Source organism: Gallinula chloropus, assembly GCF_964237585.1.
Source record: "Gallinula chloropus genome assembly, chromosome: Z".
NCBI lineage: Eukaryota > Metazoa > Chordata > Aves > Gruiformes > Rallidae > Gallinula > Gallinula chloropus.
In genome coordinates, this window is record NC_140089.1 from 70,695,658 (window position 1) to 70,720,596 (window position 24,939).

At 38.9% G+C, this 24,939-nt stretch overlaps 1 protein-coding gene across 1 annotated transcript in view; it reads left to right on the forward strand.

Moving 5' to 3' along the window:
* The window catches only part of ARL15 (ARF like GTPase 15), a 228,249-nt gene that overhangs the window by 57,660 nt on the left and 145,650 nt on the right, over positions 1-24,939 (forward strand). The window contains exons 4-5 of the mRNA XM_084278624.1: positions 21,656-21,800; positions 24,848-24,907. Coding sequence (XP_084134750.1) covers positions 21,656-21,800; positions 24,848-24,907 — 205 coding nt within the window. The remainder of the gene's footprint in view (positions 1-21,655; positions 21,801-24,847; positions 24,908-24,939) is intronic.

A 24,939-nucleotide genomic window follows, 5' to 3' on the forward strand; every position in this document is an offset into this window, starting at 1 on the left:
TCTCTCCCCCGCTTGCTAGGGATAATTATTACTGATCATGAATAAGAGCAAGAATTGGATTGAATATAAAATCATTTTATAGACAGCTTTATCCTCTGCTCTTGCTATTTTTCTTGCTTGAAGGAGCTTTTTGATATTGGAAAATTTATTGGTAAATATGTAAATAAAAAGTAAAAGCAAATATGTAAATATTAATTGATAAGAATCAGCTCCAGAAATTCAGAGCTGGTTCTCTAGCAGACAGTTCGCTATTCCTACAAAATATGTGTGTGCTCCCAGTGCACTGTTTCAGGGGCTTCCAACCTCGGCTATGCAGCAGCAGTGTACCAGTGAGTCTCAGGGAAGGCAGCTAGTTTATTCTTCACAAATCCATGGTCAGAGATTGTGATGGTGTAATCTTTGTTTATTGGGTAGAATTCTGTGATTTATGTGTTCCGAGTATGTTTCACTCTTACACAACTTTCCTCTGTGTGAGTTCTAGTGAAAAGAGTATAGGATATCAGAGAAGCAGATCTTGAACTGCAGAGTAAGAATTCTTTTCCTTCACGTGGAGAAGGTATAGAGCTGTTCTTTCTTTTAATTTATTTATTCATTTCTTTCTAAGGGATGTTTTCTATGGCGGCTGGGGCTAAAAGTTCGTCCATTGTTGTCTCCATATTATATCTTTACATGTCTCACTGTCAACATAATTTTCTGACTATCTGTAAGTGGAACAAGAGAAATATTCCTGGTTTTATTTTTTCCTTTGCTTTGGTTTTATCAAAATTAGCATATGTTGTATTGGGGTACTTCAATTGACTGGTTAATTTTCCATATAGACTTAATTAATGCTAATCCAAAGTTTAAACAGCTGTGTAAGCATTTTACCTTTACTATTGTTTTATGAAACATCTACCTACATACAACAAATACTGGTGGCTTTGTTTTGGACTTTTTTTTTCCCCCCAAAACCCCCTTGTCTCAGTCAACTAATAAATTTTACATGGATGGTTTAAATTTTCAAGAATTCTTCCTTCTACAGCAAGGCAATAAAACCATTGCTCACTAATGAATGTGGCTTACTAATTTGGCCATACGTTCATTACTTATCAGAGATGGGCTAAAAGGTGCGCACTGTATTTTCTTTTGGTGTTTTGCAGACGCTCCCCTGGCCCCCCTGCCCACCCTCCCTCCGAAGTTTCACTTAGAGCAGTCTAAACCTAGAAAAAGTAGCAGAGGAACAAATAGCAAAACATTTGTCCCAGCCAGGTTCCCAGCAGGATGGTGGCTGCACGGCCTGAACTCAGTGGGTGCCTGAGGCTGTTGTCTGCCCCGAGAGGCAGAGGCCCCTGGTGCCGCAGTGAGGGGCGGTCTGCTGAGGTGGAGAAGGGGAGTGTTGAAGCTGCTTGCTGGTGGGTGGTGTCGGGGGCTACCATCCTGACGGGCAGCGGTACCCCCGCCCGGTATGCCCTTCTAGAAAGGTTGAAAAGCAGATGAGGAGCTGAGAGTGGCCTGATTTTTAAGAATGCATCGAGCATGGCCTGTCCCTGCCCGACCACCAGCGGTACTGGCAGCTTCCCGCGCAGCCTGCGGAGCCGGGGCTCTGCTGCTGGCCCCGTGCTCCCGAGCCCCAAAACCAGCACCCACACCTCAGCAGCACCACAGCCGCGGGCTCCTGCCCCTCACGGCCTCCCTCTGTTCAGACCTCGGGGAAAATAGGGTGAGGGGGGAGAGCAGAGCTGCTTGAGCCAACCTTGCATCAGCAGAGAAGTCCTTAGAGCCATGGCCTAATTCCCTTGTCAGCGCACGCCGCCCTCACGCCCAAATTTACGAGTGTTTTAAATCCCAGCTAGCTGGCCCAGCTGGGAATATAAACTAGACCTCAGGTATTGTTTTAACTCAGTCTGGCAACCTGCCCACCGTGCAAATGAGGATACTGAATAGATCTGGCAGTCCTTCAGAGCTGTCCCACAGCTCTCCCAGAAGCACAGGCAGATGCTCGACTATTCCTTTCCAGTTAATATGGGAGAAGATTCTCTTTCCCTCTTTACCATAAAAACAAAGCAAAACCCCTTCCCCATTGTGATACACCTCGAGAAATGTTTTAGCTGGTAAAGAAACAGTTAACTTGGGCAGTGGCTACTCACCCTGTGACTAAGCTCATGCCCGGTGCTTGGGTCTGAGCACCTGGGCAAAACTGGCAGTGGATCAACATGCCTACAGGGGGGGAGCAGTCTGTGGAAGTCAGTTGAAATTACCAAGATTTTAAAGCTTTCTGGAGGGCCCTCCCTCATGATTGTGCTTTGTACAGGCACTGTTAACTTACAAAGTGTATTTGTTGGAATATATTGCCACCTAAGATTTGTGTAGATGAAAGATCAGAGAAGAGCTCTGTAGACTCTGTGTTGCTTTCACAGGACAACTGAAGTTGGAAAAGATCTTGGAAGGTTTGTAGTCCAACCTTGTGGTCAAAGCAAGGTCAGTTTGAGGTCTGACCAAGTTGCTGGAAACTTTGTTCAGCTTATTTCTGTTGTTGAAACTAAGTGGAAGAAACCATCAAAGATAAGGACTACAGAGCTTCCCAGGGTACTGCTGGACTGTTCCCATGGGGAAAAAGTACTTTCTTATATCCAGTCTGAACCTTTCAGGATTCAATTTGTCCATTGTTTCTTGTGCTCAGTCCATTTACATCTGCAAGCAACCCCTGAGAAATATCCCAGGACATTTATCCAGATATCTCCATTGCTTCAGATTGTCTGGAAGATTACTCTCTGTTTGTACTGCTGTGGTCTTGTTAGATTTTGTAAGTGAGATTTCTTTTAGTGGAGAGTGCAACTCAGGCTGCAGCATGATTTTTTTTGAGCTTTGGCACATTTAGTATGCCACATGTAGTGTAAGTAGAAAATAAATTTGAACAAATAGAAATTCGTACTTTTGGCAATATTGTCTTCTGAAACATAAGGAAAAAAATGTGATGTCTGAAACATTTGCATTATCGAATGCCTGTTCTGAAAGCGGGAAATAAGAGTAACTTTGTAAGTAACAAAAGGAAATGGATTTTTTTTTTTAAATATGCTGCTGCATTTAGGGCTCAGAGTTGAGAAACTGTAGGACACTTAGGGCATTGACAAGGACAGTTTGTGGAGTGGTAAGAATAAATAATCTTGCTTGTTTTTTAACCCTTCTGTGACTGGCGAAGTATTTCTTCTGAAGTTTTCTGGAATTCGTACTTTGCTGCCCAGAGCTACAAAGTACACAGAACAAGTGTGTAGAGACAGTCTTAATCTGCTTTCATGTACCAGGGCAGCCTGAAATTCATTTTAAAATAATCAAGTGTATGAAAATAAGTGTCTGAATTCTTTCCACTCTCCAGGTAGATTTTTATTTAATGAATATCAAGAGGTAAGTGGTCTTTTCAAACTCTGTTCACAGATTTCTCATTTGTTTCCTTATGGCTTTTTGATAGTAGGTACATGCTGAGCTGCAGTCTAGTCTATGCACAAGTTGTAGCTGAATTAAATCTGATTTAAAACCAGTTCAGATTAAATAAATGCTAACCCTGAATGTAAAGATTCACTGAGTAAAGTTAGACTAACTTGCATCATTCATGTTTGTAATGCACAGGAGTAGTAAGCATCCACTACTTAATTCATGTTTGCCTTTTTTTGGGTGCATTATCTGAAAGGGATTAAGCATCGCTGGTTTATGTGTCCCTCTGCATTGTCACTTGAGCTGTCTAGGCCTGTTGTTATGGCTGTGTAAGGCTCATTACTTGTCTTATTTTAAAATAAGTAAAACCCAGCTTCTGAAAAGGCACAGTGCTACCATCTCTTATTCTGCCTGATCCTGATGCACCGAAGCTTTTGGTGTATTGCACAGGATCTACAATGATTGCTTTCTAAAGCCTGTGCTTTAGGTACTTATATTTCTGCAGTGGCACAATAACATTCTTGATGTGCAGAGCTGCATATGAGTAGCCACTATTAAAAATCTAGCATCAAGGCTGCAAAACACCTTTTAATACAAGACCTGACTAGCAAAAATGTATCGTTTTCTGAAGGGAGTAGCTTCTTTAATAGAGCAGAAACCTGGAAGTGGCTGGAATAGGGAAGACATGGGGAATCTAAACTGTGGAATGGTTGCTGCTTTAATTTATCAACTGATTTATTTTGCTGCTGTTGTATTAACTACTTTCCAGCCATCAAACAGCAGAATTGGGTAAAAGAAATCTGACATGCTTTTTTTGGCCCCTCTCTGCTCCACTTATATGTAAAGCAGCATTTGTTGCGGTTTTCATAACCTCTTCATGTAACTTCTGAAATGCTGTTTTTTGTTCAGACCAAAATGTTGCAGGCATACATGCTCAAAATACCTGGCAATGCAATATGAGTGTGTGCTGAAACTCACTACAGGGCTCTGAGGTGGTGATTCCCGTTTCTGTAGACATTGAAACTGTTCCTACAATCACAGTGCTATCGCAAAGGAAATTCTGCTGAACTAAATTGCTTTGTGGTTGGGACACCACCACAAGTATTCCACTGCTGAAGTCAGCTGCTGTGGAAATAAGCCTCCCTCCCCTGATTTGGCCCATACCAGTGATCTCTCAACTGCCATCATCACAGAAGTTTGTGGGGAAATGGATCTGCTCCCACTCATTAGCATGAAATCAAGCACCAGATCTTGGGAAGAATCTGGTGACAGAGCAGCAGGCAGCCTGGCGCTGGGGTGAGCAGTCTCTGTGCAGGCTGCCTGTTGGTTCAGTTGAAACACCTCATCCTTGGGGTGTAGCGCATGGTGATACTCAGCCTCGAGGTGATGAATACATTGATCACTATGCTTGAACTCACATTCCTGGAGAAGGGGTGCAGTCTCTTGGACAGCCAAAGGTGGCAAGAGGTTTTTAGCTGCAGTTACTATGAAAGCATCCAGGAGTACTATAAAATAGTTCCCAATTTAAAAAACAAATCAAATCTCTCCTCCGCTTTTCAGGGTGTGGCAGTCCTTGCAGTAGTCTCATTTAGAAGCCATAGACTACCAGTGTCTAAAATTGGCCATCACAGAAGAAAAAGATACTCCCCCCCTCCCTCAAACCCCTATGCAAATCCCCCTGAACAAGTAAGGAATGCTACACCATACGTAAGGTTCTCGTCTTCATTACATGGGTTTTGATGAGTTCTATGTACATGTTGTTGGTACTGAAAATTAAAACTTGGCCTTTACCACGCAGTACAGCTTAGCATGGTATGGTGTGATGTAGAATAAGCATGATTGAATAGAGGCTTTTCAGTACTGAAACACGTTGCTTTCAGTTTTGGATGGAAGCATTGACTGAAGTAAATTAAGCACAATTTCCTGTGTTACTAGGCTCCAAAAAGCTACAGAAAAAATGAACTAGAATTTGCTCTAGTGTTCTAAAGATCTCTTTAACAAATTAAAGATTATGTAATAAATTATTGGAATATTGGTTCCGTTGATAAAGAAAAAAACAGAATCGCTAGATGATGTGTGAAAACCCACTGAAATACTACAGGAGACTTTGCTGTCATGATGTTAGATGGCTCTAAAACTTCTGGATCTTCAGGTTTCTGAGTGAAACTTTGCACCTTGTGGCAAGTACCAAGTTCAGTGTGTTGGGAATGGGCAAAGTTGTATGCACGTGCACTCACAGTGTGGAGATAGCCAAGCCAGTGAATATGGAATGCAAAAGGATATGGCTGATACTTCTGCCATGTGCTAAATAGTGCAAAGTGTTTGAAAATTACAGGATCATTATGTCAGTATTTTTTGAGGGGAAAATATGGTCTGAAAAGTGTGTGCTGAGATTGCTCCCTGTGACAGAACAGAAAATTTTGCTCATTCATTTTTGAAATCTCACATCTTGTCTTATTGGAAGGGGAAGATTCTGCAGTGTTTGTTAGAGCATTTTATCCTACACATGGGCAGTGGTACAATTGAGAAAGTATAGGACATATGCTGTCTTTGCCAGTGTGTGTTTTCAGTATCAATTTATAATGGAAAAAAAAATGATGACATAAAATTCTTTAAAAACAAATTCATGCAATCTGGTTTTTGTTTTCATTATACTAAGATATCAGTGATGAAGTCTGTTTTTAGTAAGTAGCTAACGAGCCACTGAAATAGCTCCACTTGCTGAGATTCTTTCTGGGAAGGTTGATTAAATTCCTCTGTATACTACAGAAACAAGGTAGATCTAGAGTGCAACCAACACAGGAAACACTATAAGCCAATCAGTCTTCTACTTTTGATGGTTCTTACTATGAAACTAATGAATATTGCAGAATTTTGGAATGCAGAATAGGACTGGTATGACTTTTGAAATATAGTTGGAATTTGTGGAATGGTAAGCATTAGTGATCTTGCTTGTTTTTTAACCCTACTGTGACTGGCAATGCATTTCTTCTGAAGTTTTCTGGAATTTGTACTCTGCTGATGAGAGCTACAAAGTACACAGACCAAGAATGTGGAGACAGTCTTACTCTTTAGAAGGATTAAGAGTTTCAAATTAAGATTGAAAATCTGTCCAATATATTTAGCACTTCATGCATCTTAATTTACCTTAAGCATATACCACGTATATAATATGGTCCTTCACTTGGCATGTTAGTGGTGCAAAGGAGTTAAGAGTTTAGATTCTGCCTGAGCCACAAGGTAGTGTTAATTCTTGTTAAAATAAGTCATCTACAGTAAGCACTTAAGGGAAATTCAAAGCTATTACAGCAGATGGCCTGCCAAAAATCTTAAGTCATTTATGACAGTCTAATAATGTTAAATTCTTTGAACATGTGGAAAACTGGGGAAACTTGCAGGTCTAATTCCTGAAAATGTGGGCAGCACGGAAGAACACTGGTAAATTAGTTGCACTGCAAATTCACATTGTTCTTTGTTATTTGCAGTTTGATTTAATGGAGTATTTAATCATTGATAGAAGTTTGGCAATTCCTCAAGGAAAGAGAAATTTTTGTTTACCCATGCTGAGAATCTCTGTGGCACCTGCAAGGTAAACGCTTTGGCCACTGTTTTTTGTCTAGTCAGGTGCCACCACATTATTTTAAACCAGAATATTATGAAAAGGACCTTGCTGTTCCAAAATTCCATGTATGAGCTGCTTTTCTTTTCCAAATAAAACATCCATGATCATGTAATAGTGCAAAACCATAATGCTGCTTGTGTAGACCTTTTTGGTTTATTTTTACTGCAGTTGATCTTTCACAAGAGCGTGACTTTTCTGATCCTTCTGAATACATATAGCTTTAAAATTATGGAGCGAAGGCCAAGGCACATGCTTGGTACAGTTAAACTTTGCTAAAATGTCTATATGTTTACCCCATTTTCTATCCTGGTAGGTTCATGAAGGAAATTCTCAATTTCTTGCTTCAGTATTATTTCAACTGGAATCTGCGGTATATCAAGCTGTCCCTGAAGGATTTTCTTCAATGTTTATCTGACACACAAGAAAAATTTTTCTAGGAAATACCGCTGAATAGTATGGTTGATTGGAGTAGAAAATATGTTGCTATTAGGCAGGAATGTAAGGCTTAGCAGAAGAGAAAAGCAGTAGACAGCAGGAAGAAGAATCATGATACATTTGTCATTAAAATACTTCAGTGTGCCTGGAAGTCCAAGTAGGTTTTAATGTTTTTAGAATGGACTTCATATGTACACTTAGTGCAGAAATGTTTACCTGGTTTCTTAATGTTCAACACTGTGCTTATTGCTGTCAGTGTCATTTTTCTAATGCGAACATTTCCAAATCAATTTATGGTTTGTTGGAACTTTATCTTCATCTTATTTGTAGAAGATTATTTTTCCTAGGATTTTTATTGGGGTAGGACTTAACTGTTTTTACCATTTAAGGCTGCGTAATGTCCCCAGCTGAAAAAATCTTCAAACATTTAGACTACAGCTTAATAGTTCATTTTGATTCCTGCTTCTGGACAAGAATCAAATATGAGACTTCTAAGCTCAGTTGTGTCCTCTTACAATAAACTGCTTTAAATTACTCTAGTTTCCTTGTGCTAGAGGGACATTGCTATCATGTTCTCATGTTTTTTGTTGCCTTTAAGCAGAAAGCTAGAACTGAAATTTGCATCTGGTAATTTTTTATACCATGTTTTGATATTGAAGGACTCTATTGAGCTACATACAGATTGAATCAGTCCCAAAACCAAATTCCATGTCTGAACAAAATAACAAAAAAAGAAACCCCAAACTAAACCATGTAATTATTACTTCTCCTTAGTGTATGGAACTCAGAATCTTTGCTGCTTTACACACATTGCACTGTGGTTTGGATCACATTGGACGTCAGTGGTATTTCACTAGAAGTAATACATTAATAACAGCAGAGTTTTTGCCCTTCCTGCTAGTATCCTCAGGCCTTTTTCAGCGCTTTGCTGAATTTTACTGTTCAGGCTGACTTTATCCTCAACTTTGTGAGGTTAGCTGCATTTAAAAATAGGATTAATAAAATTTTCTGGCTTGTGTCTAAGAATAAAGTTAGAAAATAACCCAACTTGCTGCTAGTTTGTCAGTTTAAAAATTCAGGCATTGGCACATTTTTTCCCAAACATTAGTTTTGGAAATCACAGTTTGCCTTGTAATAATCAAAGGCCTTTTCACTGTGTTTCAGGAAAATGCTTTTAGATTTGTGAACTTGAGACAGCATATATTCACTAGAAATTAATATGTTTTGCTTCATCTCAAACTGTCTGCCTGGGTATCCTGTTCTTTTTCCTCATAGTATCTCCAGGGTTAGAGAGTGTACTTAATTGCTTAAAATATCTGAGTTTTTTAGTTTCCTGTGGTAAGGAACTTGGAAAATTCAATAGGCAGATAATAGCTATTAACAAATTTTCAGATTTGAGCAGTGTAGCTAATAGGCAGACGACTTTCTGCTCCAGCATTCTGCCGAAGTGGAGGAGGCTTGAGGAATGGTGAGGCTTATGCTTTTTCATATGTGGCTGCATATTTTTTAGTTTGATTTCCTTGGCATTCATCAGTTGAGGATAAGTGACCTGACACAATTTGCAGGTGGTTCAGCTCCTCTGGTGCAGGAGGGGATTGTACTTTACATTGGGCACGAGAAAATTTGCCTCTTGCCAGAGAGCTGCAAACAGCATGTTTTTCTCATTTATATAGGCTTTATAAATTGCTTGTATGGAAATCAGTAGAAAACATTCTTTTGCAGTACTACTTCACTAATCTTTCTGCTCTTGACCTGCAAAGCTGGAAGTGACTGGAGGTTTTGGTTTTGTTTTTTTTTTTTTAAAATTCCTGTGGTTCAGTATCTACCCAGACAGTCCACTCTACTTCCATCTCACCTCTGCAGGTCCAAGGAGGCTTAGGTAGAGCTGGTGCCCCACTGCCAACTCTTAACTCTGTTGGGCTGTGGGGTTTTTGCTTCCTACTGCTCTGCAGAGGTAATGTTCTGATTGATAAGTAGTGCACCACCACCTTGCTCTTGTGTCTGCTCTCCAAACCAACCAAGTGAAGGTTCATCAAAGTACTTGATAATTCCAGCTAGGTATGTTATTAGGATTTTGTGCAGCCCACTAGGAAACCAAGGCTTAATGTCTCTTAATTTCATGAATGTTTGTGCTGAGACATTTGTTCTGAAATGCTTTTCTTCAAATGTCTCCCTTCCCCTGCTTTTCTAGATTGCCATTTCTTCCTGATTAAGCATTGCGCTCTTAAAGGCATAATTTGTTACTGTATGCTTTTTTAGCAATAAACTTGATAGAACAAGCTGAAGAATTTCTTCCAAGAATGAGGAAACACCGTCATTTATACATTTCTTCAAATAAGGAAAAAAGTAGAATTGTTCTGGTGATTTTTCAATTACTGTAATCTTTATTTGAGACATTTTAGTGCAATTTGTTTCTTCTCAAATCCTACACTTTGTAATTTTGTTACCCAATAACATAATCAAACTATGCGCTCCTTAATCCTTGCCTAAAATGGTATGGTGTATGCTGTGCCTTATGGTACCTTCTTGTTGTTCTCAATTGCTTTGGAGAAATACTTGTGAGCTGTGAATGCTTCCTCTTCAGTGAAAAATGTCTGTGGCATGAGAAAAACTGTGTGCACCTCTTCTCATACTGTATGCATTCCTCGTGCTTCAAAAATACTGATCTGAAGATACAAAGTTAATTGGCAGTTACCGGAGCTTCAGTGTAAAAGTTCCTTTATCATACCTTCATACTACAAAATCCCAGCTTCCAGTTATTTATTACAATTCTTTAATAGTCTGCTGGTCCTCAGGGAAGTGAGTGTAAAAAATTAAAAATACTTTAAACAAAAAGGTCGAGTTATAGCCGGTGTTCTGCTTTTATAACTAATTGTATGTCTTAAGTCTCTAAAAGACAGCTATCTTCCATTTCTTAAGCCTGTTTATATTCATTGTCTCAGTGTGAATTATGCCACCAGCTCCACATTGCTTATGTTTCTGTGATAGACTCTCATAATTATGGCAATTCTCCCTGGTCCTCAGTGAAATTTTCTCTCTAGCCAGAAGGTGTTTCCCAGCTTGGCAGGATTTATGCTGATCTAGAATAAATGGTAATTTTTTTGTTCCTGTAAGCAGCAGTGAGTCAGTTCTTAGTGAGGTGTCTGTGGCCTCCTTAGAGCAAGTATTGAATTTCTCACAGCGGTCCACTAAAGCAGGTGAGGGACGGAGCACCCCAGAGCTGTGCTGATCGTATTTCATCAACGTAAGGTTGCACTTCCAAGTAACACACTGGGTCTTTTTATACTTAAGAGAATTTTTGTGGAACTGTTGCATAATCATTATCTGGAAAAAACCCCATCCAGAACACTGGCAGTAAAAGCTGGGGAAGGGATAGCACAGGAGGGTTTTGGGCTGAGGGCTTTTACTTCCTTAGAAAGTGTATGTTTGCTAGAGCTACTGAGACACCGCACCTACCCAAGGGAGAAACATTTGGATCCCCTCAGAAGGTTTTCAGCAACTGTGAGACTAAAAGTGATCTTTCACACACAAAAAAATAGTCTGGCATATTGGTACCTTCCAGTGGTTTGAAGTGTTTCATGCCCCTTAACTGATGAAAAGTGGTTTGTAGTTCCACCATAAGAAACTTGTTGGTTTGGGCTGTCTGCACTGCAGAGAGGGTATGCTGACATACCTGTAAGTAAGGCAGGCTGCTGTGTGAGCAAGGCCACAATAATCTCTGTTTTCACAAAAAATAAAGCTGGTTCTTTCAGCTCCTGTTCCACCCTCTACCTCCTCCACCCCCCAGTTAAAATTCAGCTGTGCCTTTTCAAAGGCAACCTAACTTCTAAGTGTGTCCAGAATTTATCTATAAAACATTCTTCACCTTTGCTCCCTCTGTCATCTCAAGTAGATGAATATGTATTTGACAACATTTATTAAAAAAATCCAGTTCTAACAGATTAGTGTGGTGGTTGTGTGGGGTTTTGTATTTTATCTTGATTGTTTGGTTTTGCTGGCTTACTTTGTGAGCATATGAAAACAGCTTATATCTGTAGCTGACCTGTTGCTCTGTACGATCTGTTTCCTTCCCTGTCAGCTGAGATCCCTCATCCCAAACAGAGCTGTATTCCCCAAACATTGAAGCACTAGCAGCAAAGCACCTGTTCAATGTCTCTTTGAGACAGTTTAAAGGCTGTGTAGTCTGTGATCCGTGTGTGCTCAGCACTGACAAATTTGATGGTTCTGATTTTACAGTTCTAGATAAACAAAGTAACCAGAACCAAGTGGATGGTGACAGCTGAGGAAATCGGTGGTAGATGTAGAGATGTAGGAGAAAGTAAAAAGCCAAACTCTCAGCTGGGGAGAGGAGAAATGCACAATGCCTGTGTTGGAGTGTGAGCCTCAGCAGCTGAAGTTTCCCAAACCTAACTCATTAATAGCTTGATTGAGGCAAAACCCGGTTTACATTCAAAGATTGATTAAAATTTGGAAAAAAAAATCATCCACAGACCTTCCTGTAATTGTATATTTTGGATTAGTGTTTTTGTGTGAGTTGGTCTTCTGTTTCCTCCCACAGTAGCGATGCGCTATGCTAGCCAAGTAAAACTCTCATGATGTATAAGAGGGGGAAGAGAGATTCCTGTATATGTTATTACATATTTCATGCTCCCCAAGTCTTTTGGCCAAAACAGATACCCTATTAAATATTCTTACTCTTGTAAATGTAGCATACTGGTAAAGTAAAATGAAAAGGGCAGGTAAGAGCCGCATCATTCATAGGGAGCCTCCGAAACAGGAGATGCTGGTAGCCTGCAACTATGTAATGCTTTGTCCTGGGTTTGGGACAGAACTAATTTTCTTCTGAGTAGCTGTATAGTGCTGTGGTTTGGATTTAAGATGAAGGTAATGTTGGTAACACACTGATGTTGGTTGCTGCCAAGCAACATTTACAATTAAATCAGGGAGTTTTCAGCTTCCCAGACCCTGCCAGCGAGGAGGCATGAGCCTTCCTCAGGGGGTGCACAAGAGGTTGGAAGGGGACACGGCCAGGACAGCAGACCCATCTGGCCAAAGGGATATTCCATACCATATGACATCATGCCCAGTATGTAAGTGGAGGGGTTGGCCAGAGTGCCATGACTTGGGAGCTAGCTGGGCATCAGTCAGTGGGTGGTGAGCAACTGTGTTGTGCGTCACTTGTTTTGTATAGTCTTTCAGCATCATTATTCTTCTCTTCGTTTTCTGTCCTGTTAAACTCTTGTCCCAACCCATGAGTCTTACTTTTTTTTCCCAGTTCTCTTCCCCTGTCCCACTGCAGGGGGAGGGCAGTGAGTGAATGGCTGTGTGGTTGTTTTTGCTGCCATCTGGGTTAAACCACAACATACCTCAAATTCAGTGCTGAAGATTGATAATGCCATGAACTGGTGGTAGAGCACACTCGTTAGATTTCCCATTTACATCTCCACCAGTAATTCTTACTCTATTTCCTAGTGTTGGAAGTCAGTCTGGTCTTCAGTATTCCAAGCAGTATTTGGTCAGAAGACTTGTGTTGGCTGCAAAATCCAGCTATTCCTGTTAATCTACCCACCTCCTGATTCTGTCTAAATCCTTCCGTTACTTCTTAGACTATATGCACACTAGCAATGTTTTTTACCCTTATATTTAAATGTTAACTGCATAGACTGTTTCTATTTTAATAACCTTTTTTTTTTTTTTTTTTTTTTTTTTTGCATTAGTCTGTACTGGTATCTTCTTTCCCTTGCCTCCTTCTAATTTTAAAGCATTCATTGTTTTTCTAACTTCTTGGTTGGGTAATTTGCTATGATGTGTTTCCTGTACTGTATGAGCATGGAGAATGGTTAGCTGGGACCTCTGACAGTTGAACTGGTACTTTCCTTTTTAACGTACCATCACACTGTGATACTTTTCTTTAAACTTCATGGTATTTTGCAAAATAATTCTAAAATTTTTTTAGGGTTTTCCTTTGTCAATGGAAATTGACAAAACAATTCTGTTTTGGTTTTTTGCACAAGTTTCTTACTTTTACTGATACACACAACCTCTTTGTACTTGCTACTCTACCTTGTCTATGGACATGTTCAGAAAGACTGGACTTCACAGAAAATAGTTGGGTCTGCTGTCCTCAGAGATTTCTCCTCTTTTCTCTCAGATTTGATGGTAAATGTTAGTTTTGGAATCTTTCATAAGAAAGAACAAGACAGATCCTGGGGCTTAATCTCAGAGGAACCACTGCCTTAAGTAAACATTAGATATTTCTTCTTTTTTCCCCTCAAAACCATACTTGGAGTTTCTCTAATTTCCTTTGCTTTTTGATACTCTGCTACATGCATGCAGCCCAGAACCTGTTTTCTTTTAATTATGATTATGATGCACAGCAGCTCTAAAAGTGTGGGCTGAGGCTGAATGGAGGAAATGCTTTGAATTTTCTCTGTTTCTGTACTACTACTGATACAGTGGATGAAAGAATTCAGTTCTTGTTACTTTACTCAGGGATGTATTAAATGGCATCACCTGACTCCCTTTAAGATCATCTGGCTATCAGTGCACACTTATCTGGTTTGTCATACTTGACCACTCCTGTTTTTTCCAGCTGTGTTTCAAGTGAATTTGTTGTGTTTATTAACTGAATTTTTGAGACCATTTTTGCTACATAAATCCTATTGTAACCTAAGAAATCTCACTTCACACTTGGTGGGTTTTACTCTTCTGGTGTATTTTGAATTTGCCTAGCAATTTCAGAGTAGAACAGCAGCTGTAGCTTTTCTTTTCACGGTATGGAGTACAATGCAAATCTTCATTTACCTTCCTCTTAATCTAGTGTACATTTGGATTTCTCTTTACACCCAGAGCATTTCTCTAATGTTGTTTCTTTAAGGATCTTTGACCCATTTGGGCATGGGATTTGGATGTATCACTGTGCTGTTTCCATAAATCCTCTTTTTGATTATTATTATTATTATTATTATAGAAGTAGTAGTCTGTCTGTTGTGTACATCAAATATGGATATTCAGGGTCTTGTGCACCAAATAGTTCTGGGGAGAAGAAGCAAACCAAGTGTGCTCTTGTATTTAGGTGTAATGCAGTCAGCTTTAATTAGAATAATCAAAAACCACCAAGTGGTCTCTGTTGCTTCCTGGTTTTTTGGTACTATGTGAGCTTATAGAAGACAAGTACTTATTCATGAGATGCTGGATGAAAGAGAAGTGTTCTGTAACCCACTTTGTAACACACATGAATCACGAAAAGCTTTTTATGATTTGGCTCAGAAACTGTAAAGGGATGACTTTTAGCAAGCCTGAGAACTCAGCTTTTTTGGGGTGGGGAGTGGAGGGATACTGAAAAAAAATCAATGCACATACACCTTTTATACTTACTAGAAATTTGCAGTAACAGGAGGTGCCACATCCTTAACCTTAGCCCATTTTGGTGGTGGTGCAGCTGCCTTTTTTTGCTGGTATTTTCAGTGATTTTTCAGACTTCTTTAGTCCGGTTGTGTTTCCTTAGGTTGTGAAACAAACTGTTTGCAAAGACTTGTTCACCATTTTTGTTGCCTCTGTCTCTTGCTGTTAAATGTGAATGGACCGGTGGGTTGAAAGAGATGAGTTACTTGTGTGCAGCAGAACAAATGGAAAGCAAACTGTCAGAGGAAACAACTTGGTCAGTAGTTCTACACTTGATGAAACCTGGAAGTGTCTGACAATTCCCTTAGAGCTTGATTTGACACTGCAGTAAAGTGAGTAATTGTCTTCTGCTCAAAGTAGCACCTGTGCATATGTTTAATTATGTTGCTGACTCAGCACTGGTTTATCATAGCTATGTGCTGTTTTATTTTATGTAGGCTGTTAAATCATACTATTGCACTGAGTATACTCAGAACTTGATTTTTTTTTTCTTCATGCTTTCTTTAAGCACAGCATGAATGGAGTGGAGAGTCATAATTTTATTTTGATTTTCTTTCACTTCTAGGGAGTATGCAAGAAACTGTGGTCACAGAGAGTCATTTCCCATCTTGGGCATGAGGTTTTGTGATTTGTTTTGGCTGATAGTAGGGAAGGTACTTATTTTGCTTTGCAGTTTCTTCCAGGGAAGTTAGATTTTTGACTGCATTTATTTAATCTTTGTGGTTCTTAAGGCCCTGAACTTCTGTGTGGAGTCTTGATCCCAGAACCCTCTCTCTGGTATCAGATAAAACAAAAGGTGTCCTGCCTTCTTCCCAATTACTATAGAAACAAAGGTACTGTCCTTCATCCTTGTGTAATGTGGCAGCCAGGAGCTTGACCATCAGAAGCTGAGTTGAAACTTTTTTTTTTAATCCTCGAGATAGTGAAGACTTCATTTTCTTGAGAAACCCAAAAGTTGTTCTGGATTTTGGACAGAATTCAACCCACTGTGATTGTATTATTGTCGGTCAAAGGAAGAATGCATTATGACCGTGAAGTCTTTTGAAGTAATATGCTCTGAACAGCAGTATCTGGCTTGTTAGAAGTCAGCCAGTTCTTTCTTCTTGACCTTATTTCCTCCAAGCCTTTTTTGCTGGTAGCAGAGTTGTCAAATATGTTGAAAAATGAATAGGGCTGTGTGATTTGTCTGATTTTGGTTCTTGAAGCTGTGTCTTATGTCATATTCAGCTCATGACTACATAGGGATATTGAAAGTCATTTGTAGTTTGATTGATCCTTTTGAGACTCCAGAAGCGTGGCTTTCTGACATGATGGGAAGTTTTTGACAGGGGGGTTTGATGAATAATTTCAACCAATGAATCCAAATGTGTTTCTTTTCTTAGTGGTCTGAGCTGTAATACTTCTGTTGGGTAGGATTGCGTAGGACATCACCAGGACTCTGCTCTGTAAAACTTCATTACTTCATTGAGAATTGTTTTTCCTCTGTCCTGTTTTCTATTTTATCTGTCTTTAAGGCCATACACTGTCCTGTCTTACTGCAGCACAGGCTGATACAAAGTTGAAGACAATTAGGCACATGTATAGGAAGAGTGCTTTTGGGTTCAACCAGTGAACCACATAGGCAGTCATGAAGATTACCCAGGTTAAAAAAGAGGATTACTTGGTCCTGTGGGGTGAGTGGTGCGGACTAACCTCCAGCTGGGGTCCCTGTGTTGGAGTTTGGATCCTTAGTCTGTAGTGGGAAGGACCAGCTTGAGTGTAGTCCTGCCACTGTCTAGTGACATTGTGGGTTGTCAGAGAAACTGACCAGTATTTTAGTATTTTCATCTGTGCTGAACATCACTTCATGATGGCAGTGACTATGTGAACATTCACTTATCTCTGTTGGTAATCATAAAATGAACAACAATCTGTTACGATTTTGTCCTCATTACTGTTGTCATGTAGATGAAGAGGAACTATTATCAATCTTATATTTTGAAAATGTGAAAGCAATCTTTGATTCTGTGTCTTAAAATTTATAGTCTTCCCTTTTTTGGTAGTGGTAAAACTACCTGTGCAGTAGTATGGAATCTGAAGAGTCTGCAGTTATAGTGCACACTATCAAGTGCATAGATTCTACTGCACTAACTTAACATTAAGATATTCATACAGTTAATTTAGGTCTAGGTGACTTTTCCCCTTCTCTCCTATCTGTGTGTAATTTCATTCAGGAACCTGAGGTGTTTTATTACTTACATTCAGGTGTTATGCTGCTGTACCCAGTTGGTTCCTATCAGTATTGTAACTGTCTACCTTGTTTCCCCCCATCTCCCCATGTTTCACATTAATCTCTTAAAGGTTTGAGATTCCTTTGTGCTTGTGCAACATCTGACATAGAGAGCTTGATGTGTGTAAATTTGACTCTTTTTAATAATCTTGACTTTTCATCAACAGTTTCAGAAGATTAACCAGTCCCCTGGATTTAAGTTGGTGCTGGGTACTAGAAGTCTGTTTGTTCAAAGACACCTTAATGAAAAACAAAATGTAAAGGGAGACCAGATCCATAAGTATAAACAAGAGGGGGAGGGGCAGCAGTGATGGTTGAGCTTTCAGCTTTAATTCTGGATTTCAGGAGTTCTGAATGCTTCGTTTGTTGGCAATAATGTTGCACTAACTTAGGGTATTTTTGCATGAGAGTGTGTGTGTTTAATCAACTAAGCATGAAATCCCTTGCGTCTGTTTGTCCCTATTAAATAGTGGCAACAAAAGAGACAGGAGATGGGTCCAGAACAAAGCAGAAATAATGGAGTATTTCACCCCAAAAAGGAGAGTGAAATGGGAAGCACAATGAGTAGGCAGAGACAGACTTCAATGGCTGGAGGCAGTGTAAATGTGTTGGAGAAAGTAGTAATTCAGGGACATTTGCTGCCCAAAGCTTCTGACTGATCTTCGAGTGTGGCATGTGTATCAGAAGTGTTTGGGTAGCCTTGCTATAGACACAATATTTAATGTTTTTCCCCAAAAAAGAGGCTTTAGAGGGACACCATCTATAGTGTTGTCAGCTCAGATACAGATTCACCTAAAAATGGAGTCATCTGGTTGGGGTAGAAATACCTAAGAAGAAGGACTATCTAACTTCTTCCCTTAGCCCTTGCATATGTACACGTGCAGCGTACATGCACACGTGCAAGTAAACTGAGAGTAACAATGGTGCACCCAGTTGCTCCCAGATTCCTGGATAAATACATCCTTTTTTCCCGAATCAGGCTAAATGCATACATTTTTTTCAATGTATTGTTTTCTTTTCTGTGCTTTAAATTTTGCTCAAGCTTTTAAAAAGAAATAAATAAGTTAAGTCCTCACTCGCCCTGCCTGCCTCTCTTTCCCTGCTTCTTCTCCCCATTATAGAGTTTTGAGTGCGATGTTCTCAAAAATCATGAAAACTGACACTTTGTTTGAAATGTCTCCCCCTTTAAACTAACTAAGATCTTACCCTGAAGTAAGGTCTTACCTTGACAAGATGAAAGGCCTCTAAAAAACGTTGTAGCTCTTCAGTTTCTAGTAGTGGGACTGAAATGTATGACCATACTTCAAACAACATTTCAGTGACTGTACCCATCTAGCTCTGCCTAGACCCTGTACTTGAAGTAGTCAAATGTTTTCTTTCTGTCCTCCCCAAAACTCTCTCTTGAGTAGTTTTGTTTGGGTTTGGAGTTTATTTTGTGTAGTACCTCTTTAGGTAGCTTTATTAGCACTCTTCTATTGCGTAGTCACTCATCGAGCAAATTAGGTTGGGCAGTCAATGAAAGAGACTTCCAGGTCCATGTATGAGAAGAGTTTCAAGACTAGTCAGGCTTTTAATTCAGATTTTTCTTACTCCCTTTGGGTTGTCCAAATGGAATGGAAAGTAGGCCAGTTTTGGAAAGGACTGAGTGCTAGTTATGAATTGAACAATTCTCTCAATGTTTTTGATATATTTGTGTTTTGGATTTCTGGAATGGCTTCTTTAGTTACACATATCTTGCAGTTCTTTGCATTTCAGATTGCACTGTAATATGTGACATCTTAGGTGATGGTGTAGCTCTAGTCCATGCTTTATAAAGTATTTCAGGATGCATTTCTAGTCCATAATGAAAAGCAGAATATAGGGTGTAACGTTGTTTGCATGGTCAGTGACCTCTGAATTTTCTACTCTCCACAGATCTTGTGAAGCTACTAGATGCAGCTGCCAAAGCTGTGACAATAGAGGTTTAATCTCTGTAATGGGTGGTTAAGTGACCCTAACTTTGACAGGGACCAAATAACTTTAAACTGCTGAGAGAACAGGAAGGCAGTGATTGGCTGGTTCCTATGATGACATTTCCAATGGGAATTGAGCTTGAGTGCAGAGGGTTGGGAAACAAGTTTAAAAAATTTTAATATATTATTACAAGTATCCCCCAAAATATGTGCTGTAGAATTTCTCATGTCAACCAGTGGTAGGTGGCTAGAATATTTGAAGTCTCTTTTCATTCTAATGAAATAAAAATATCTATGGAAGGAAATTAGCCTTGTACAAAGACAAAGTCATGAATATGACAAAGATAGAGGAATTATATCAACTAAAATATCGGAGTGGACTGGAGGGAGCCATTTCCCTCTCTTCTGTGTTTCTATGTCTGCTGTATCTTAGGAACTCTGATTACTGGTAAAAGATGAGTTGGTGGGTAGTGGGTCTCTGTATACTACTTTGGACATGCAATTTGACCTGGATTTTTCGTCATACATTTAATCAACAGCATGTAAAGATTGTCCAGAGTAAGCTAAACTTAAGGAATCTGCACTGAGAGACACTGGACATAGCAAAACCAGCCTGCAGAGTCCCTCTGTCACCCACAGAAACCCCATATGTGTTCTACAAAGAGCAATCATTGTACTTGACAGAACTGAAGGTTATTAAACGTCATCAAAGCCACAGCCAGTCATGTCTGGTTGCATATGAACTGGCATGGGGTCTGGACACAGCACACTTTTACCAGCTCATCTATTCCTTTAAGTTTTTAAATATGACATCAAGAAGTTGTTGCAAGGGTGCTGTGGTGGTGGGACAAATTGAATCCTTTTTGAATACTGGCTGTGAAGCGCTGGACACACAGCCTCAGGAGCTCTGTGTAGGCTTCAAACAATTTCACATGGACTTCAAGCCTGATATCCAAAGTGGAAACTGTTTGAAGGAGCTTACGTTATCCAGTGAACTCAGTTGGCCTTTCTCACTCAAGTACCATAGCAGCATATCCGCTGTGGTTCTCTAGAGTCTGTGATAAGTGTAAACTGATGTCAGTGAGTAAAGCTAGAAGGCGTATTTACTGTGTTTAGTTATGAACACACTCTCTTGAAAAGTACATTTTTTTCCTCTCATTTTCATGGAAGCAAAGCTTTTATTTTTAAAGACTGTTGCCTTTGTTTGCCTTAACTACTGCTGTAAATGCCTTTCCTCCTGAAGTATTTCCTTTCACATTTTTAAAAGATTTTGAAGGAATTTTGTAACTTTGCCTGAATTTATCTTTTGCTTCTTTAAACCAGTGAAATCTGTTTCGGCAGCATGTATATAACAACTTAGCATCTGTATGGAAAGAATCTTACAAAAGCTCTGCGTTCAGTGACCTGTCTTTTTATAATCACGTTCTTGTTGGATGACTTCCTCACAGAGCCAGGCCCCAGTATTTTCAACAGTGCCTTACTGGTGTGTGTTCAGTTTTACCAGTACTCAGTGAGCAATCCCGGGTAGTTCTGTAGACAAACTAAGTTAAGTTTGTAAAGACTGGATTTCTTTACCCAAACCAGTGACTGGCTTGTGGTTAAGATGGGAAAAAAGAGCTGAGACATTTTAAAGACAGAATGTGTGAGAGATGAGTGATTGCACAAACATGTCTTCCCTTCCTTGTTACAGCAGATGTATTCCTCTGATAGGAAGGTATCAGATACTGGGGGAATTGTAGTATTGCACATATTGGGGTGATGACGGTCTATCTTGGAAATTAGCAGGTAATTATACCTCATAGCTTAAATATAACTTCCTAGCTTTCCCCAGATAGTGTGGTTTTAGATTTTTACATTAAATATTTCCATATAAAGAAATGTCTGATGAACCTTCTGAGGGCTGAAAGGAGCTTTTTGATGAGCTTGGCCTACTTTGGCAATGCTGTTTAAGAGATGTGAGCAGGACTCTATAAAGTAGGTTTTGTGTAAGAGATTTTTATTCTTTAGATAGGGATTTATACTTCTCCATGGAAAATGGGAGATCTCTTTCTTTATGGCTAGAGCTATGTCCAATGAAACTTAGTTCTTTACAACTGATATTGTAAGGTAAAACACATGACAGAGCAAGCCCAAGGACATCAGGGGAGCACAGTTCTCTGATTCTTTCTTGTAGAAGAGGTAGAGCCTGGCCAGCAGCTGATCAGGAGCTGCTTTGATGTTCACATAGGGTATTGCATGAAGTTGACACAGGAAGCAAAGTCATGCATACCCAACCACAAAATTAGGTAGGCTGTGGGCCCATCTCATTCCACATGTATTCAGTCCAGCTCTGTGAGTTTTAGGTGAAAAGTTAACAGGGACATTTATGTGTTCTTATGAAGCTGTTCTAGATTTTTGTTGAGGTGGTCTCAGTTTATTAATTGTTGCTTCTGTCAAAATAGTAGATGTGAACAATAATTTGCTTCTCTCCAATGCCTTTAATTTAGAATCTTGTTGAATGAACTTTTACCAAAAAAAGTAACGACTTCTTCCCCCCCCCCCCCTTGTTTTTCTCTACCACGGCAGTGTTTTAGAGCACTTTGTTGCAAGGGACCGCCACCACCACGACCTGAATATGACTTGGTTTGCATAGGCCTCACTGGTTCTGGCAAGACAAGTCTTCTGTCACAGCTTTGCAGTGAAAGCCCGGAGAATATAGTCTCTACCACAGGTAGGAAGCTGCTTTTTTTTCCATGGTGTGCTGTAACATTGCCCAAAGGTAACTTTTGAAACATATGCCAAAGGTGGTAGAGAATGTCAAATTAGTTATCTAGCTTTTGAAAGTTCCTAATGAATTGATTTGAAGCTACCACTACTTATTTGTTCTGTGTTTAGTCATATATTGGGGTATATCCATGAAAACACACGATTTGGAATGTGTTGAAAGTCAAAACCTATATTATGGTGTAGTAGGTAGAACCATTAGAAACATAGAGTAGCAGTGTAATGTAGACATGCATTAAAAGCTTGTTTTCTTCTCTTTTTTTGGTCTGGGGTTTTGGTTTTGTTGTTGCTGGTTTTTAAACCACCTTGTTACATGAACAGAAAAGATGAAAATATGCTATAAAATAGAATGGAACAGTGATGCTCTGAAACTTAAGTCGGTGTTAATTTAATATTTAATATGTAGTCAGTGTTTCCTTGTCATTGATATATGCTGGCAACCAAAAGAATAAATATAATGGAAATATATATGTCTGATGATGGTTCTTTCTTTTAAAGAGACTTGTTAACGTAGTAAGGGCAGATTGAGATCAGAGAATCAATTTACAAATAGTGTCAGTGGCATTGAGAAGATACTTAAAATCAGACACAACAGCTAAAATGTATCCTAAGTTGAAAAAAAAAATGAATATGCAAACTTAAAAGAGTAAAACCCCCAACCAATCAATTAAAAAAAACCCCAGTAAATAAAATAGCACCAGAAAAAAACAGAAAGAAATGTGTAGTGAGAAAAAAAAAAAACCAGCCTGCAAAGTTCATAAAGAGGACAGATTATGTCATAGAGATGGGAGAAATCTGGTTCTGTAGATAGAGCAATTCACTATGTTTGATTTGCAGAGGGAATAAAGAGTGATTGCTGTATGAGTTACTTCTCTTTATAGGTACATGGGTTTATATTATAGCTGCGGTTCGCTTCAATTTTATGATTGTCCCTTAGCAAACCTAACTGGTTTTCAGTGTATCTTTGTTAAAATTACAAGAACATAAGGGTTGTTTTTTTTTTTTAATACAACTGCAAATAAATAAAGTAAAACAGATACAAGAAAATGCTGGTTTTCTTCTGCAATGAATAATTAACCCATTGCCTTCACACTCACATTATTCAGAATGTTAGAGATCTGACATTTCATAGAATCACAGAATGGTTTGTGTTGAAGGGACCTTAACTAGACCAGGTTGCCCAAAGCCCCATCCAGGGAGAGAGCAAGGCCAGGTTGGATATGTTTATCTACAGCTTTTATGGGCACCTTGTTCCAACACCTTACCACTCTCACAGTACATAATTTATTCCTGATGTCCAATGTAAATCTGCCCTTTTTTAGTTTAAACCCAGTACCCCGTGTCCTGTCACTACACTTCCTGACAAACAGTCCTTCTCCAGCTTTCCTGTAGGCCCCTTCAGGTGCTGGAAGGCTTCTGTAAGGTCTCCCTGTAGCCTTCTCTAGGCTGAACAACCACAACTGTCTCAGCCTGGGGAGAAGGTGGCAATGCCTAAGTCTAAAATTTAGAAGGAAGTCAGCCAATTTTTTTTTTTAATTTACTTACTTTTTCCCCCTCTCCTGTGCTTTAACTTTAGAATTCACCTGGAATTAGTGCAAATTATATGTAAACATTTAATATCCTGAAAACAGGATAGATAGCAGTCTAGATCTATCAAAGGAAATGATGCAAATATGATTTATTTTTATATTTAATTTTTTTCAGTGTTTCTAGGTAGTTGCAACAAAATATGATTATTTAGTTAGGCAACTTGAGGAATAAAAATGGACTCCAGAGGAAACCAGCCAGGACAGAAACCAAATTATGCATATCTAGGCTATTCAGCTTATAATAAATATTCCCATAGGTACCATATTGGTGCTATAGGAAAAAATATTGTTGAGAATCCAAGAATACAATGTGAGAACTTCTCCACTCAAGTTTTCAAATTATAACCTGTATTTTTCTTTCCTCATCAGTGCCACTCAAGTACATTCCAATTTTTCCTCCTTTCTTAGAAGAGTTTAGGATTTGCTTTAAAACAACCAAAATTTTTAATAACTATTCCCTTCAGATTTTCTTGAATTTTCTTCTACTACATCTAGCATTGACCATGGTTGGAGTACTGAAGTACCTTATTGGGATAATCTCCTGTTAAATCTTAGCCAATAAATTTGGAGTACAACACATTTTTCCAAAACTTCTTTACTCATCTCACAGGTTTGCAGTAATTTTGAAACTGCTTGTGCTAGATAGAAATAAAACAAATTTCTATCTAATTTTTCCTAAAGAAAATATTATATACACTTAAAACTTACACGTATATATGCACTAAATACAGAATTTAGTATATAACATATTGATGTGTTGTTGGGAGCCTTTCATATTCTCTTTCTGTTGGCTGTCTAAATTTTCAGTTAAAGGAAATCATGTTTTAAAAGTTTTTTAGTTTTAAGCATGTAACAAGCTAATAAAGGATTCTGCTTCTAGCGTGCTTGTAACCATTGTAATGCATACAATTTAGGTCTTTAAAAGCATCTTTCTGTTAATAACATTTATATAAGACAGGATTAATAATAGAGGTGTAACCAAATCCTGTGAAGTTTAAACATAAGAAAGTAAAGATATAAATTACACATTGTCTTCATGTCTCCTAAAAATTGCAGAAGGAATGCTTCATATTACTGAACTTTAGTTTCAGATCCATTATAGGATGGTTTTATAAAGGTATATTCCATTTTAATTTCTTGCCAAATGGTAGATTGCCTGGGTGGAAGTTTTTGTGCTGAATATTGCTCTGCCTGATATTTAATAGTGTAATTGCAAGTTTCATTGCTCATACTGATTTATCCCCTGCTCCAAACTGGTATTTATTAACATCATGTTGAAACAGAATTTATCATGCAGAGTCTTGATTCCTGATGAAAAAAGAAGTCTTTTCTGAATGTATGCGTGTAATTTCGAATGGCCTCTATCCAATATCTTACTAATAATACTCTTTATTTCTCTTCTCAGGTTTTAGTATAAAAGCGGTGCCATTCCAGAATGCCATCTTGAACGTAAAAGAACTTGGAGGTATAGCATTTATTAATTTGATTATAAAAGAT